Source organism: Pygoscelis adeliae, unplaced genomic scaffold (assembly GCF_000699105.1).
Source record: "Pygoscelis adeliae isolate BGI_AS28 unplaced genomic scaffold, ASM69910v1 Scaffold154, whole genome shotgun sequence".
NCBI lineage: Eukaryota > Metazoa > Chordata > Aves > Sphenisciformes > Spheniscidae > Pygoscelis > Pygoscelis adeliae.
Genome location: NW_008825113.1, coordinates 1,273,954 through 1,291,298, shown reverse-complemented (window position 1 = coordinate 1,291,298; position 17,345 = coordinate 1,273,954). Strand labels below are relative to the sequence as shown.

Below are 17,345 nucleotides of genomic sequence, written 5' to 3'. Positions count from 1 at the left end.
TTCGGCAATTTCTGTAATTTTTTTGTGCAAAAATAAACAAAAATCACACAGTTTTAACAAAAGACTGATCAATAAAGCATGAAACCACAAACAACAGACAACTACATTCAGGAACAAGTATGAGCTTACGAACAGCAGATAAAAATTCTGCGTGTCAGCAGAAAATCAAGTCTCTTTGTTAAAGATTTCAATTTGAAGTACTGATTCCAGCAGATTTGCTGACGTACTACAGTCTTGCACTTCTTTGATGCAAAAGGGCAGAAACTGGCAATTTCATATTTGCAATCATGGATCTGGAATCAGAGCTCAAATTTACTCTGAAATAGATTCTGCAGATTAAGTTGATTCAAACTCTGAGTTTGGATGCTAACTAGTATTTTCTTTAAAAAAAAAAAAAGTTTTGAGAACGTTCCCAAAACTGACATTCTAAATCAATCATTCTAGTTCAATATTTTATTCCATAATCAAGATAGAAAATAATTAACTGAACATTTAGAAGAAAGGGTTAAAAAGTCTAGGATTACCTTCAGTTGATTATTGAAAATATCAATTTCCTGAAGTTTAGATCTAGTTTCTTTTTCTACTTCATCTAGCTGGTCTCGAAGCTGTTGACGTGCTAGTTCCTTGGCTTCTAAGGCTCTTTTGATAGTAAGAAGAGAATCTCCTGTTTTTAAACATATTGTCAAATAAGTATTTTCTTACACAGAGAATTTTAGGTGATAGAAAGCAACATTTTTCAACATGCATCTTGCAACACAAAAAAAGAAATTACAGAGTACACCTGTGCAATGCAGCATCATGTCCTATACAAACTTAGACATGTACAAAAATACACTTACTGTGCAAACTGTTCTGCTGAACTTGCTTTAGCTGGTCATTAAGCAATTGCTTTTCTGGAATCAACCTTCCAAGCATCTGCTGAGATTCCTGAATAGAGGACAACGAGGATAGAGAAAACAAGAAGAGAAACAAGACAAAAAGGTGAGTGAAGGATGACCTTAGCCATAAGACCTCTCATTTTCGTTTCTTCTGAAATGACTTTACTTTTTCCTCTCACTAAATTATGTGTTATGCTATTATCCAACCACTATCTGTGTGGTGCTACCACTCAGACATCGTTCTCTGCCAATACAAAAAAGTGAGCGTTATCAAATTTAAGCATATTACTTGAGAATTGATTCTCATTGAATACGTAACTTGGCTTAGAATTACTTGAAATTCAGGTCAAGACGACAAGGATAGATTTCAGGAAATGTTAAAACAAGCACTTACTAACCATTTATTTCTCATTTTAATAAATGAATATTAACTTTGATCAGGAATAGAAAGACAAATATTTACAGTTTATTTAAAGAAGAGAAAATAAAGGCTTTCACTTTAAAGGAATATGTTACGGCCAAAAGCTATGCCACACAAGCTCTGTTAGATGGGAATACTTGAGTCCTAGATCTCTCAATTTAGCACTCTTGAAAGAGGATTATGATCTCTCTCGATTTCAACACATGTAAGATTGTACACCGATATATTACAGAGACCCTGCAGATGAGAAATTCCACCTTCGGTGGATCATCTCTCTCTCTCTCTCATATATAATTCTTGCTCCCTCTGGAGGATGAAGTGCTACTTCATACACCTTTCAGAAGCCTTGACCTCCAACTTCAAGTTGTCAAAACATATTATAGAAGCATGATGTGAAACAGCTTATTTTATAAAAGCTGCCTGAGTGTCAACATCCCATCTTTCAGACGAACCGAGTAATTTATTTCAGCAATTGTCCTGAATTGAGGGCTTTTGAGGAATCAATCATCTTACAATTTCAATTTGTCATGAAGGATTGCAAATGACATAATATGATCCTAAGAATAAATGTCACCTAATTGCTTAATACCAGAGTGAGTCCTATAAAAAGTTTTTAGTTTTTATTACAAGAACACAAGGTTGACTGCACTGACATGACTTCATAGTTGTCCCACTTTACTCATGGCAGTCTTTGATCGTGCCTCTGCAGTGTACAGCTCAGATCTTATGATTATGCAACGACTACAGACTACTGTAATCTCTTTATGTTCCAAAAAACATACTTAGATAGCACAGCAGAGTCAAGGACTTTATAATTTCACAAAGTATCAAGATTAAGATAAACTATGCATTTGACTGTTAGGAGTTACACGTGACCCTCACTGTTCAGCTGCATTGCCTATGGCATCAGCAGATCTTTTTCAGCCCTTCAAAGATACCACGAAGGCCAGATACTCCTGTCATGGGACTATTATTCCCTACCTAGAACCAAATGAGAAACAGTAATATATAACGCAGCATTTTCCAAATCATCTGCCTGAGCGGGCCTGCCTCCTTCCCAACAACCACCATTACCGTGTTCTTAAACTACATGCAAAACACTGTCCTTTGTGTTCACACTTTCCCTTCCACCACACCCTCCCACCCCAATACCTGCATGCCCCATGCCATCGTTTGGGATGAAAAATTTAAACAGTATTATTAAATTAGTACAGCACACAGGCATCATGGAAATGAAGTTTTCAAGTAGTATAATCCAAGAAAGATGGCATCTAGTAGATTAAATGTATTGATGGATAAACCTCAAGAGAAAGAGGAAAAGAAATCACCTTTCAAGACACAAGGATATCAAAATTGTATCATCCCAATTCAAGAACCATTTAGATAAACCAAATAGCAAAATGCATGTCAAAATGAAACAGGATTTACAGAAAAATTATCATTCTTCAAGCACAAAAAGGTAACATAGGACAATATTTCAGCATGGAATGTTTATTTTTAATGTTTATTGTTTATTTTTAAAGGCCAGAATACTTCTAAACTCCAGAATACTCATTCTTAATACACACAATAGTTTGGAGAGTATTTAAGGACAGAGAATGCCAAGGGATCATGAGGGTCAAGTTCTGTTTCCTGAAATCACAGACAACCATGTAATAAGCATCTATTCCAAGAGCATCCACAACATGCTCTTCCACATCCTTCAGTTGTACAGAAGAAACAGATGAAAGAAATTAATGGCATCACTAACATTGAAGTTTCATGCAACAAGAAATTTCCAAGAATTGAATTATGTCCCATATAGCAGTAGAAGGCAAACGAAGCAATCAAAAACCAGTTCCTGTCAATCTAATGAGAGAAAGTTCTCTTCTGATCCTACGCCCTGAGCAAGAGGGCGTATGAGAAACTGAGATACCATTACACAACTTAAGTCTTTGCCACACAGCTTGATTCCAGGGCTTCAGAGGAAAGCCAAATCACTTGAAAGCCAAACTGTTCATCAAGGAGGCAAATAATCCCTGCAGGTAACTAGCAGAAGCCCTGCAGACAGTATAAACATGATTCAAACACATACAGTTACGGTGTTTGGAAGGCGGGATCCTTCTGAACGTCCCTGGAAATACCACTCTACCAGATATCACGGATTCATATAACTAGCACAAATTTTCACCACCCAGGATTATTTGTTATACCGTTTCTTCCACAAGTTTAATCAAACTGCATCTTGAAACTAATTAATAGGTTGAAGAATAATTACTCCTTTGAATTAACTCATCTTTCCATAGCAAGTGTCAGATTAAACTAAAATATTTCCAGGTGAAGATATATCATCCTACAAAGGTAACCGACAACATTGACTTTTTAATCTATTGGAGAGTTTAGAGGATCAAAATCCCCTTTTAAAAATGCCACTTACTGCTTTAGTCTTTCCTCTACAAATTAGATAGTAAAATCTACAGGATATTTGAGAAACTCATCTTTTTTTCAGGAAAAAGCTATCCACTCTTTTAGGTTCTCCCAGATAAAATTTGGCCTTTTCTACTAAGTAGTGACACTTCTTTCTGGGATCACAATTGTGATAAACCCCTCAAGCGACACTAACTGAAATATTAGTGGTCGAGATCAATGATCACCTGAGAGAAGATAATACCACAAAGTCACAGCTATTGCTGTCAACCCCCCAAAAAAACCCACCTCAAAACCAAAAATCCAACAAAATAACCATCAAGAAAGGCAAGTGTGATTTTCATTACAGAAGTGCTCTTACAGTCATTGTGAAGGAAGCAATTTAGAAAGTGAGTAAGTATTAACTAAGCTGCTGGATACATACCATCTAGTACCAATTACAATGACCAGAGACGGTTAAAAATCACTACAAATATAGTAGTGATTCCAAAACAAGAGTAGACAACTGTGCAAAATTCACTGTACTTCACCAGATGTTTCAATAAAATTTCAGTGGTGTGAAAATGCTGGAGACAAAAAAAAAAGCTATCTGCTTTTCTACCATTGTGATGGGGTAATAAGTGGTACAAACTAAATGTTAGGAAGATGAAGAATCCCTCTGCCCTCCTTAACTTTTCTTTTCATGGTGATGTAGTTAAAACTGATGCAGTTTTAACTGCAAAGCTGTAGGTAAGAAAAAAGAACATCTACGATCAGCCAAGGATATGATTAAAAACTCAAAAAATTGTTAATGAGTCTACAGAGAACACTGCCCCTTCTTTATCTAGTACTTTTAAATGAGCTACTTAACCACATCTACTTGTAGACAGATTATCATTCTCATTACTTGTTTCCCAATAGTGTTGGTTTCACATTTTTTTCTTCCCTCTGCGCCTTCCATTTACTATACCCAGCTATGGAAGCTCATTCCAAGTTCTTGATAATAATGGTATTTTCTGACGGTTTTTTACGATGTCTGTTATAATGGGACTCTATGACAACTGTAGCACATTGGTCTTTACTATAACATAAATAAAGTTAAATCCAGTTGGCGGCCAGTCACGAGCAGTGTTCCCCAGGGCTCAGTTTTGGGGCTGATCTTGTTCAATATCTTTATCAATGATCTGGGTGAGGGGATCGAGTGCACCCTCAGCAAGTTTGCAGACGACACCAAGTTGGGCGGGAGTGTTGATCTGCTGGAGGGTAGGAAGGCTCTGCAGAGGGACCTGGGCAGGCTGGATCGATGGGCCAAGGCCAGTTGTATGAGATTCAACAAGGCCAAGTGCCGGGTCCTGCACTTCGGCCACAACAACCCCATGCAACGCTACAGGCTTGGGGAAGAGTGGCTGGAAAGCTGCCCGGCAAAAAAGGACCTGGGGGTGCTGGTCGACAGCTGGCTGAACATGAGCCGGCAGTGTGCCCAGGGGGCCAAGAAGGCCAATGGCATCCTGGCCTGTATCAGAAACAGTGTGGCCAGCAGGACTAGGGAAGTGATCGTGCCCCTGTACTCGGCACTGGGGAGGCCACACCTCAAATACTGTGTTCAGTTTTGGGCCCCTCACTACAAGAAGGACACTGAGGTGCTGGAGCGTGTCCAGAGAAGGGCAACAAAGCTGGTGAGGGGTCTGGAGAACAAGTCTTATGAGGAGCAGCTGAGGGAACTGGTGTTTTTAGCCTGGAGAAAAGGAGGCTGAGGGGAGACCTCATCATGCTCTACAACTACCTGAAAGGAGGTTGTAGCGAGGTGGGTGTCGGTCTCTTCCCCCAAGTAACCAGCGATAGGACGAGAGGAAATGGCCTCAAGTTGCGCCAGGGGAGGTTTAGATTGGACGTGAGGAAAAATTTCTTTACTGAAAGAGTGGTTGAACATTGGAACAGGCTGCCCAGGGAAGTGGTTGAGTCCCCATCCCTGGAAGTATTTAAAAGACGGGTAGATGAGGCGCTTAGGGACATGGTTTAGTGGGCATGGTGGTGTTGGGTTGGCAGTTGGACTCGATGATCTTAGAGGTCTCTTCCAACCTTAATGATTCTATGATTCTATGATAAATGACTTACAGCTCTTTACTGTAACATATTTTTTCCTTCTTAATTTGTTATATTATGACAAAAGCAAAGAGATACTTTACCTTTTCTGCAGAAGCTAACTGAACAAAAATTACCAACAGAAATGACATATGAAAGTAGGATATGAATTCCATTCAATTTGTTGAAATAGCATTTATCTATCAATGGCTATGTAGCTGCTTAGCTTCTTCTGAAGTGAGTTACAGTACCTTAGACCATTTCTATGGAAAGCTTTTGGAACAGAAGTGTTAGAGGGAAATTCAGGTGGTTGTTGCTTTTACAGGGAGATTGGCTGTGCACATAAGATCAGTAGTCTTTAACTTATTCAGGTAAATGGGGGCTTTTTCATGCATTTTTATCAAGCATAGTCAGTTTTTTGTCTCTTTGAGTCAGTACTGCGAAGTGTAACAATTTCCTACACTTGATTCAATGCTGTTTGACTTCATTTTCAGTTGCCAATACAGGAGCATTTCATTAAAGAGAGAAGAGTGGTTTCAAGCCTAATGATGGCAGTTGTTTATGTCACAAGCGTCCCTTAGTAGCATTTCTTGTTTGCATCAAGTGGACACAAAGACTGTGCAAGAATGATCCCTAAATTATACCCTTCATAACAAGCTGCTGCCAAAAGAAAGATATCTTGTGGAAGGTGTAATGGTGTACAAAAAACTTCAACAGAAACATAAAATGTTTTAAGATAGAAGAAAAAAAAAAGTCAAAAAAATACTCATACATAAAACAAAAAACCTGAACTTTCAAGTTCTGGTTTTGTTCAGACGAATGTACTATATTAATTATGCTTAGAAAGTTGAAATGGAACAGTAGGATTAGGTTTTAAGACAGGTTTTACACCTAAGCCCTCATAACATAAGTGTGGGATTCTCTTTGTAGTGGTAGAAGAGCACTGAGAGCCCCCATTACTGGTCAAGAATTAATTTCAAGCAATACAAAATATTTAACAAAGACAAAAATCCCTAAATCAGATACTACAACTCATCTAGAAACCTTTACAAACTGCAAAGAATACTCCTTCACTAAAAGCAGACATCTACTCAATTCCATCTTTAATTTTACCCAGAATTTTAGATAGAGAAGTAGGAAAGACGAATGCCAGGGTTAGACCAAGAACTAACTGGTCTAACTGGTAACTTCAATTTTGAAAGTTCATTATTTTATCATTTAAAAAAAAAGCATCATCAACAAGCCACTTCACTGAAGTCAATTCTTTCTTTCAGCACACAAACAGCAATCACTGCCAACAAAAATACATGCTGTAAAATTTCATTCTCCTCATCCCCCCAAACCCTTTAATATCTTCAGCCAAACTATTTACTACTCCTCACAACAGGATTCCATGAGAATGACGTGATAATCACAGACACACCTTCAAGTGTAGGAAGCAATTCCTAGACATGTCTGAAGAACATTCATTTAAAAGAATGACAAATTACCTACAACAATTCCTTATGTACAAGAAACAACACATCATATATTGTGGCAAGTTTGCTTAGGATATTGATGCAGTTGAGGAGGTCAAAATGCAAGGCTAAGAACAAAATTAGAGAATGTTTTCTCACCTGTAGCTGCTGTTGCAAATGGGTGATTTCTGCAATTCTCAGTTCTCTAGATTTATTTGTACTTTCAATTTCTTGTCTTTGGGTAGACAGCCGACATCTGATATCCTGAAGCTTTCCCTCCAACTGATTTTTTTTATCATTCTTTAGGAAAAAAAAAAAAAAAAAAAAAGAACAGTATTTCTCTTTTTTACCAGAATGGTTTGTCATGCAAGTCAGGATCTAGAAAGTACTTTTATTCCAAATTTAAAAGTTGAAATTATAGAAAATAAACATGGCCATATCACAGTCACTACTGTGCTTGTGTGTTTTATCTGCAAAGCTATCACTTACTAGAGCTTCCAGCTCAAATTCTAAGGTCTTCTTCTTTGCCTTCAGAACAACTATGTCCTCTTGTTCTTTGTTTCTTTGATTTAGTAGTTCTTGCCGACGATTACGCTCCCACTCAAGTTGCCGTTGCCTCTCAAGTTCCCGTTTTGCAGCCTATAGCATTAAAAAAAATAAATTAAAAAAGATATGAAAGATCTATTTTGAGAAACTATTCTAGTTGCTGATATTCATATTCTAACATGCAATTAAAACATTAATATAAGCACACTGCTAAACTGCGGACTAAAAATGTGCCTCTATTTAAGCACACAAATTGCTCAATTGTTTAAATGCTCACTTGAAAGCACTGGTGAAATGGGGCTTCACTGTATAGCAGATAGGTGACTAAACAGAATATCACTCCATTTTAATCAGTTTCCCAAGATCCAATTTTCTGATTTAACAAGTTGTTTCATATTAAGACTTCAAGAACTCTCCGGGATAGCATCAAATCTCTTTCCGACCTCCAACATCAGACATTCTGCAGCTTTGCAAAGAATAAAATGCTACTGCACTGAATTCATCATGATTTGGCAATGTGAGAAAATAATAGCTTTTTAAGTTAACCAGTATGTGTTTTCTTTAACAAATTAACTCATCACAGGAAAATCATGAATGCCACCAATGCCCATGAGTTTTTCTTTGTTCATTCAAGCATCTCTTTATGTCAAAGAAAATAATAATAATTATTTTTAATAATTATTATTAATAATTATTATTATTTTTAATAATTATTATTATTAATTATTATTATTTTTAAAGAAGTCAGAGGTTAGGAGCACATTTTCCTAGATCTAAATGTCTCATCCATTCATTTCACATGAAAAGTAAAGGAAGAGGTAGCCGACTCTTTCCTTACCTTCAAAAACCCAGAAATTTAAGTTCATTCTTTAAATGTTTGCTTACTAAAAATGCTGGCAAAAACTTTAATGTACACATTACATTTTGTTCTAATCAAACACAGCTGTCAGTGACATAACCACCTTCCTTTTATCCAGTTGGTTACCTCTCTTCTTTCTATTTCTTTCCTCCTTTCCTCTTCTCTCTGCCGTTCCAATTCCCGTTGTTTTTCCAACTGTTTCTCTAGCTCCAGTTGTCTCTTACGTTCTTGCTCCTGCCGCTCACGTTCTTTCCTTTCCTGCTCTGCCCGTTCCAGCTGTGCTAGACGTTCTTGTTCTTTGCGTTGCTGTTCCAGGAGAGCCTGCCTTCGTTTTTCAAGTTCTAGATTGCCACGTTCAAAGTTCTCCCGTTTTTTATCTTCAAATGTAACTTTAATGTGTGAAAACATGGGGCAAAGGAGAATTAAACTCTGCTACTGACTTAAAAAAAAATAATCCATATATGCTGAATCAAAGTGAAACAACTTTCCAACAGTACTAGATGCAGCTCTCAAGTACTGATAATATAGCTCTACAGGTAATTCTAGGTTTTATCATTCGCATTTATATTGTAGATCCCCTTAAACCTACATCCTTAGGAAAACAAGGTAGGAATTTCAGTTCCCATTGCTCAGGCTCATAGTTTTCTCCACAAAGCCCAACAAGTGGGTATCATTTAGACAAACCATTCACCAGATAATCCTCTGTGAGGACACAGGATCTGGAGTTCCTCTATACATTTGATAATAGTAGCAGTACAAGAACCAACACTTCAATTACTACAAGGCAAAGGATTCAGCTGATGATATTATCGAAAAGCCATTATGCAAATGACCACAATGTATTTAAACTTGCTATTCTCATAAGATTACTCATTATTGTCAGGAAAAGAAATGGTTTGCTTAAGTTCTTGAGCAGCTGAACTCAGGAAGACTGGATTCCTGCAGATTCGCACCCTCACCACTCACTGTCCTAAAAGAATGACCTCAGTTCCAGCACAGGTTCCCTGACTTTCTTCTGCAATATCAGGGATTGTCCTTCCCCTGTTCCACATTCCTAGGCTCCTCCCTCACAGTTCCTCCTAATTATTCTTTCCACTTCGCCTTCTGTTTCTTTTCATACTCTATATGTCCCATTCCCATACCCCATATTCTATATTTCTCTCCCTGCGTATCCAACATGTACATTTTTGACATGCAAGTCAAGTCAAGAGATAGCACATACTTACTCCAAAGTGTGCACGCACTAACTGTTTGACACGTTGGACCAACATTTGTTGAACCAGTTGAATTCTTGTCTTTTTCTAAGTTTGGCCCCCTCTCCTATTGCCAATCACCAATTTTCATAAAACTTGAAAAAATTTAACCACTTTGATGTCTGTCAAGTTTGTTTAAAATTAGCCACTGGGTTCAAAGAATATTAAGATACAGACTGATAGACAGAGAATGTGCTTATAACCCCCACTGATTTAGGAAACCAAGCAAAAAGGGAGGAAAAAAAAAAGGGAAAAAAAAGATTTATGTCAAGAAGGGCAAAACATTTTCAAGTAGCATGGACATTAAGATACCATGTTCAGGGCTCAGAAAACATATACCACTAAGAAGAAACACCAGGTTCTATGATGGAAAAAACCCCAACACCTAGCCAGATTTAGCAAAGCCAATGAAGAAGCAAGACAACATTCGCTATTATAAAGTGATCTTTACCATGGAAAATCCATACATCAAGTACAGTAAAAGGCTTATACACTCTCGTTCCTCTTTAACTGAAAACAGAAATGGCTTTAAAACAAAAATAAAACCAAAAAATTAAGAGTAACAGGTTGCCAAACCCAGACAATGCTAATCCATAGTTCAAATACAAAATTCATGAACTACTAGCCGTGCTGTGCAATCCATCCTTTAATCTACGTCAGTGCTGTAAGACTAGAAGATGACAAATGCAACACCAGTCTTTAAGAAAAGACAGTATAATGATCCTGAAAGCTACAGACAAGTCAGTCTACTCCCACGCTGGGCAAAGTAGCAGAGGCTACAATAGACAGAGAGTTAGTATACATGACTAAACATGATACCATGGAAGAAAGAATGCAGGAAAGAGTTGCCTCTCTAGTCTAATAGACCCAATTGTATCAATAAGCAAGTTGAAAAAGATCAGGTCAACAGAAGAATACTTGCGTGATTTTGAAGTCTAATAAAGAAACTAAGCCAAGGCAGTGGTTGACCTTCCTGACACTACAAACTGCATACCAAAATCCTCTGATTCCAGAGACACAAGACTTAAGCCTCAAAGACCCAATATGGGAGAGTCACACCTCACCTGTGACCAAACGTTTCACTGTGAGACCCCAGTGAGGTCTGCTTCAGCAGTCCCTGCTATCTCCCTCCATCCTCCTACAGCCAGGAATTACCCAGCAGACTGCCAGCAGCAGTTAGTTATAAAATACAAACCAAAGACAAGAGTTGTGTCTGAATTGCTCACATGCGGATCCCGTGAACTAACCTGGTATGGAAAGAGACAGAAGGTCCTTGGGAACTAACAAACAATTAAAAAGATTAGAATTAAGGGGTGAAATAAATTACTAACTTTCACAATGACAGAAAGATTCTCAGTAGCCTCCTTCAAAGATCTCTACTAGCAATTGTGCTGTTCAGTGTGCAACAATGATCTGGAAGAGACTGAAAAGTAACAACACAGCTTCTGCAGATGATGCCAGATAGTCATGGTATTAAAATAAAAACCTGACTGTTCTAAGAGCTTTAGAAGAATCTCACAAAACTGAGCGATCTGGCAATGAAGAAGCAGAGGAAATTCAAATGTTAATGAATACAGAGTAGTGTACGTAGGGAATAAAAATAATCCTAACTAAACACACATAGTCATGAGCTCTAAAATAGTTAATAGATTTTTGGAAGGATGTTGGCATTACTGTGGAAAGTCTTCTAAAACATCGACTCAGATATAAGCTGTGATCAAAGAGGCAATACAGTGTTAGGAATCAACTAAAAAAATTGAAAAATAATTTAGAACAAAACAGAAAAGCATTATTATGGCACTGTATAAATCTGTCATGTTGCTACATCTTAAACTGCGTGACATTCTGTTCATCTTAGAATAAAATAGAGTAAAAGTAAAGAAAGTGCAAAGAAGAGTGAGGGGATGATCAGAAGCGTTAAGACGTTTCCTAACATTTAGCCATTTAGCACCTAGGAAGCTTTCTTTTTTTTTTTTTGTATTTTCCCAAAAGCAGAGCTGCTAAAGCTTGCATAAAAAAACATATTGTTACACAGACTGCAATGAAACAGACCTCTGTATGTGTGCTTGTGATCTTTTAAAGAGTACATAAGCCAAACTACACTCCACCTAAGTCAGAAGATGAAGGTAGTAAAAAGTTTTCATTGCAGTCCTATAACAGGGCTGCAAAGTGCTGCCTCTGTTGAGAGTGCATAAGATAAGCAGCCTGAATGTTGTCCATAACTGCATTGTCACTAACACAAAGGATCATGCCACAGTCAGGAATTAGCTGGGCCAAGCAATGTCTTGGTTATGCCTCTGACATGTCACAAACTGATCTGGAAAGAAAACATTTCTTAATAAGCTTTTATAACTCCACAGCGTATAACCTGATGATAACACCTCTCTGATAACAGCACACAATACATCCTCTGTTTTTTCTTGCTCACCTGGTAATTTCTTTTCCAGTTGCTGCTGTTCTTCTTCTAATGCTGGTTCTTCTGGTAACCTTTGGTCTACAGATACTGAACTTACAGCAGATATGCCACTACCAGAGCGTACTCTTCTGTCAATAAAACAATAATTCCAAGTTGCTTAAAAGAACCTATGCCTGCCAAATTTATTTATGATTTAACGACGAAATCATAAATCAAATGCAATGATGTAATGTTTAATGATAGTTAATGTTCCCTCAGTGCTGCCCAGAGGATTTTACTCAGCCATCGCCATTAAGATAACAGTATCCTCCAGAGTCCCAACAGCATACACTGCTGACCTGAGAAACCTAGTTCAAAGTTCACAGCACCATGCAACTTATAGATGTGTTCAACCCTGTCCCCAGGATCTCTTACTCGTGACCAGTTTGAAGTTGGGGAAATGCCGACAAACTATAGAAAAAGTTGCAGAGACAGAGGAAGAGCTCACTACAGTCAAGCTAAAAACAAGACCCGACATGGAATAAACAAAAAAATTGTAATCTTCAGGAGGATACTTAAAGAACACGAAGCTATGATTGTATGCAAACATTTCTTTCCATTGCTGTTACTGTCTTCCCACCCATTTCTCCACAAAAAAGTGAAACAGAAGAACAGAAGTAATGACTCCCCAGTACTATTCACAGATACAACTGCATCAAAAGACATCTGGATTTGCTAGCGTAAATTCACAGCATGCTTTGAATTCCAATACATCCCATTTGCTCTACAAAAGTCTAAGCTTGAACTATAACACTTTAAATTTATATGGCCAGACTGAGTAAGGTTTGGACGGTATGCTCGCATAAAACATTGACCAAAACTATATTCTCACAAGGAATTCTTGCTAATTCCAGCATCCAGTACTTGTAATAAAACCGAAAAGCTAGACAAGCATTACCCAACGAGAAGGCACTCTGTGCCATAGATGCAGTACAGAAAGGAGAGGGGTTACTTTTCAATCTCTTGTACTTTACACTCACAGGACAGCTTTCCCAAATGAAATAAAAGTTTAGGAGCAAGATTCCAGAATTATAACCAGTTACCTAAATGAAGGTGGAATATACTCTGGAGGCAGTACAGGTGGCAGCGGCTGACCAGACATAGCTACATCAATTAAGTGCATAGCCAGAATAAACTCTTCAGCTGTAAGTTTTCCATCTTGATCGATATCGGAAAGATTCCTTTTTAAAGGAAAGGTACAAAGTAAGTAAATTCTTAAATATTAAAAATCGTTGTTAAAAAGCATAGTTTTAACGCTTTCAGTTCCAAATCAATTCAATTTTTCACTATTTTTTTCACACTACTTTGTTTCTTCAAAACAAATAAAAAGCAAAAACCAAATGCGTCACTATTTCCCAAATTTCTCGTGCATGTCTGCCTTGAAACTATCCTTATAGCCATGGCTTCTACTTCACCTGCTCTTTGAGTGTTGCCTGTACCATATGCTATATAAGTAACATTAATCAATGGAGTTTTCTTGAACACCTTGTGAACATCCACTACACAGTATCATTTAGAAAAGAATCAGCTCAGATGTTTGGTAGAACTTTCTGGTTTGGTCTCCTTCTTCCCCGGAGGCTCCTATCTCACATTCCAGAGCACACATTTGCATTAAAATCAAAGCCATTACCATTCTAGTCCTGACAAGCACAAAAACATTTTAGCATTATGCACATATTAAAAATTATGGAGTAACACCTGTGGACGGCCTAAAACCAGTGCTCCAACAGATGCACAAAATGCTTTTACTCATATTAGGGTGGCATTGGACAAAATTTAAACAGCCTAAACATCAGCTTTGTTTCTCTAGCATGTTGCACTCTAATCACGCAGGAAAATCTCCCATGATACTGTGAAAAATCAAAGGTAAGAAACTGATACATTCTTTTGATATCTCAAGGTACAGGACTTTGTTTATGGGATTTAAATTTGGAAGACAATTATAACTCAATTTGATCCATGCTTGTGTTATTGAACTCCTCAGCTGGGGCACAAGAACAAGCCAGTAGAATGAAAATCTAGCATGCAAGGATATAATTAATCAGCTATCCTAAGAGTCTGGGTCCACATCTTTGTTATGGAAATACCGAAACAGCTGCTACAGAGTAGCTGACACCCTGCACATCAGTACTTCACTTTGTCTGTGAGTCAGTGAATCCACCCCCAATACAGACTGACACATCTTGCCCCAGAGAACAGCAACAGCAGTTCCACTGCCAGAGAATAAGTATCAGGAAAGGGAGCAATACTTAGGACAACAAAAGTTGTAAAATCCATTCCTTATCTCAATAGACTTGGCAGTTTTGAATATCAAAAATTAAAAGAGTTATGTTTAGAACTCCTGGAGTACACTGACGTCATTCACCTGCCCACACAACCTACTTCAGTGCTGGCAACAAGCTAAGTATTTTTTGGCTAATCATTTGCTGGATGATTGGGTTGATATTTTTTTTCCTTACAGTAGCTTTGTTAGAAAACAGAAGGAGAGAGGGCTTTTTAAGATGTAACAAAATCATCAGTGCTTAGCAAAGAAAACAAGCGCCATTGAACCGCCTTCTTAGAGTGACAACACAGTTGACATCCTCACGCAGAAGTCAGATGGGTTAGTGAGTTGACAACGGTTTTCAAGCAAAGACTTATAAAGTATAGAAGTTAATTAGAAATAACTTGTAGAAGGCAACTGGAAATTAAAAATATTTGGAAGCAGCATGAAGGCCATTTGAGAAGTCACCAAAGATAACCATAAATCAACAATAACCAAGTACTACCCAAGTAATAAAGTAGAAACATTACACAGTACATAGGAAAGCACGACCTTCAAAAGTGTGAGGGAGGAGACAGGCTAATCCATGTGACAATAAGAACACAATAAACTTCAGCAAACAAGAAGCTGAAAGGAAAAAGAGAAGCCAAGACAAATCCTTTTAAAATCCATTATTTTAAACGTATGTAACTCCAGCCCCTTGGAAATAAGCCCTTAGAAAATGGCATAAAAGGCAGACAAGCCCCAAAGAAAGTATGGTTCTGGATTAAGCTTCGTTTTGTACTACCTGTGAAAATGTTTAAGTTTCACTGGTGCTGTATCACATATGGCCAAGGATGTGGAAGACATAGGAGGCTGAACATTTGGTCTGCCTAAAAACCCCATAACTGAAACCCAACTTACAAAACGTCTATGTGCATAGCGCAAATGATGCTCTTTTTTACTTTTGTGAAGTAATATTAATATAAGCATAGCAGTGCAGGTTTTGTTTTATAAAGTTATACATTAAAAAGAGCAACGTATAATGATTTATCAGTGGAGGAAGATTGAAAAGGGAGAAAAAACCCACAGTATACAGTATAGAGGTTTAAATACAGTTTCCAGTTTGGTAGAAATTGATAGATTTATTTTTACCATATTGTAGCCAGCTGAGCCTGGGGTAAACTTGACTGCATAAGAATAGTTCTTGCTTGTGGACCTAACAAAGTGAAACAAGGATTAACAAACAAATAAGCAACTTTCTCCTTTTCTTGCATTACCAAGTAGCTACTGCACAAGCAGAGCTTACTTCTGAATAGATAACACTGAAGAGATTTTATCAGCATGAACAGGCTATACATACGCTATCTCTAGCCCCACCCCCCCTCCCCCAAAAGGAAAATATTAAAAAATACATTAACTATACCTTCTCCACAAGACTCACTCAGATTTAAAAAAAAAAAAAAAAAGCTATGAAAGGCAAAGAGATGCTCCCAGAAGTAGTAAAACTAAGCCAGTGTACCACTCTAGTTTATTTCTGAAACTGGATAGGCACCCTCATCCGTGGATGAACTGAACACTGTAAATGGCTGCACAAGTTTTCACATAACCCATTGTACCCTTTCCAAGAATCGTTTCCCAGTGCCAACCTACTCTGCAGAAGATAAAGGAAAGAAGGTGATAAAATGATCCCAGCTACAATAAATATTTGCTCCTAAACAAGATCATTAAGCAGTTGGGAGATTTGAACAGAAAAATATTGATGGTGACAGCAGAAAGAGATGAGGGTCTCTTACTATCTGAATAGCATTCTAAATACTATTATAATAGGCCTTTTACAGTTCGAAAAAAGGGGACAACAAAAATTGCTTCAATACCTGTTAAGTGTCCACTCATTGTTTTATCATGGCTATTGAACAGCTGTCTGTACTTCAGTCTTGATGACTGAGGTACAGCCCACTCTGCCACAGGAGGCACACTAGAATTAGAAAAAGGACAAGGGGGGGGAAATATAATTTTAAATTTAAACACATGAAGCTAACAGGTACAACAGGATGAAGTGCTGCACAGAGATCAAGTTTTATGCCTGAAATGGTTCTCTTCACAAATATTCTCTTCCATTCCTGAAACCACAACAGCTTTGACTTCTTGTTGGAAAACACTTATAATTCAGTGTCTTAGAAGGTGGTTTTTGGTATAGTTGAATGACAGGCCTAAGAGTTTTGCATTTTTCTTTACTAGCAGGGAATTAAATAACCTAAACAGTTTAGAGGAGCTAAAAGCTTTTACCTACACATATAATAGGAAATGCCTTACCACAGTCAGGAGAAGTAATATCTCATTTTACCCTGTCTTTTAACTGGTTGTCTTAGCCAAGTAATTCATAAGCTGATTAAGGAAAACAAATGTAAAATATGCTGAAAACATAGAAAAAACTGTGAAAAAGCTACATGTGAAAGCAATCGAAGTTTCTCGCAATGGAACTCAACTGACAAATGTAATATTCCCAGTTCTAATTCATCCACATAATAGGTTGAGTGCTGTTATTTGTAGCTATAATTTCCCCTGCTTGAAGGCTGACAAGTCTTCATATTGAAAAAACAATAAGCACAGTTTTTCTGCCTTTAGAGACATTCAAACTTTGTCCTTTTTTGTTAAGGTTGGGGAAAAAAAAAAAAAGCAGCCAGATTACATAAGCATTTGTAACACCATAGCAAGTTACAGTAACAAAAAAAAAAAAAAAAAAAATCCCAAACCACCAAATCCC

At 37.5% G+C, this 17,345-nt stretch overlaps 1 protein-coding gene across 1 annotated transcript in view; it reads right to left on the bottom strand.

Annotated features, from left to right (window-relative positions):
• ITSN1 (intersectin 1 (SH3 domain protein)) overlaps positions 1-17,345 on the bottom strand; it is a 114,506-nt gene that overhangs the window by 77,398 nt on the left and 19,763 nt on the right. The window contains exons 7-16 of the mRNA XM_009327951.1: positions 16,456-16,556; positions 15,734-15,797; positions 13,380-13,517; positions 12,310-12,425; positions 11,129-11,161; positions 8,755-9,017; positions 7,713-7,862; positions 7,383-7,523; positions 840-927; positions 525-664 (exon numbers count right to left, since the gene is read on the bottom strand). Of these exons, the coding sequence (XP_009326226.1) occupies positions 525-664; positions 840-927; positions 7,383-7,523; positions 7,713-7,862; positions 8,755-9,017; positions 11,129-11,161; positions 12,310-12,425; positions 13,380-13,517; positions 15,734-15,797; positions 16,456-16,556 (1,234 nt within the window). The remainder of the gene's footprint in view (positions 1-524; positions 665-839; positions 928-7,382; positions 7,524-7,712; positions 7,863-8,754; positions 9,018-11,128; positions 11,162-12,309; positions 12,426-13,379; positions 13,518-15,733; positions 15,798-16,455; positions 16,557-17,345) is intronic.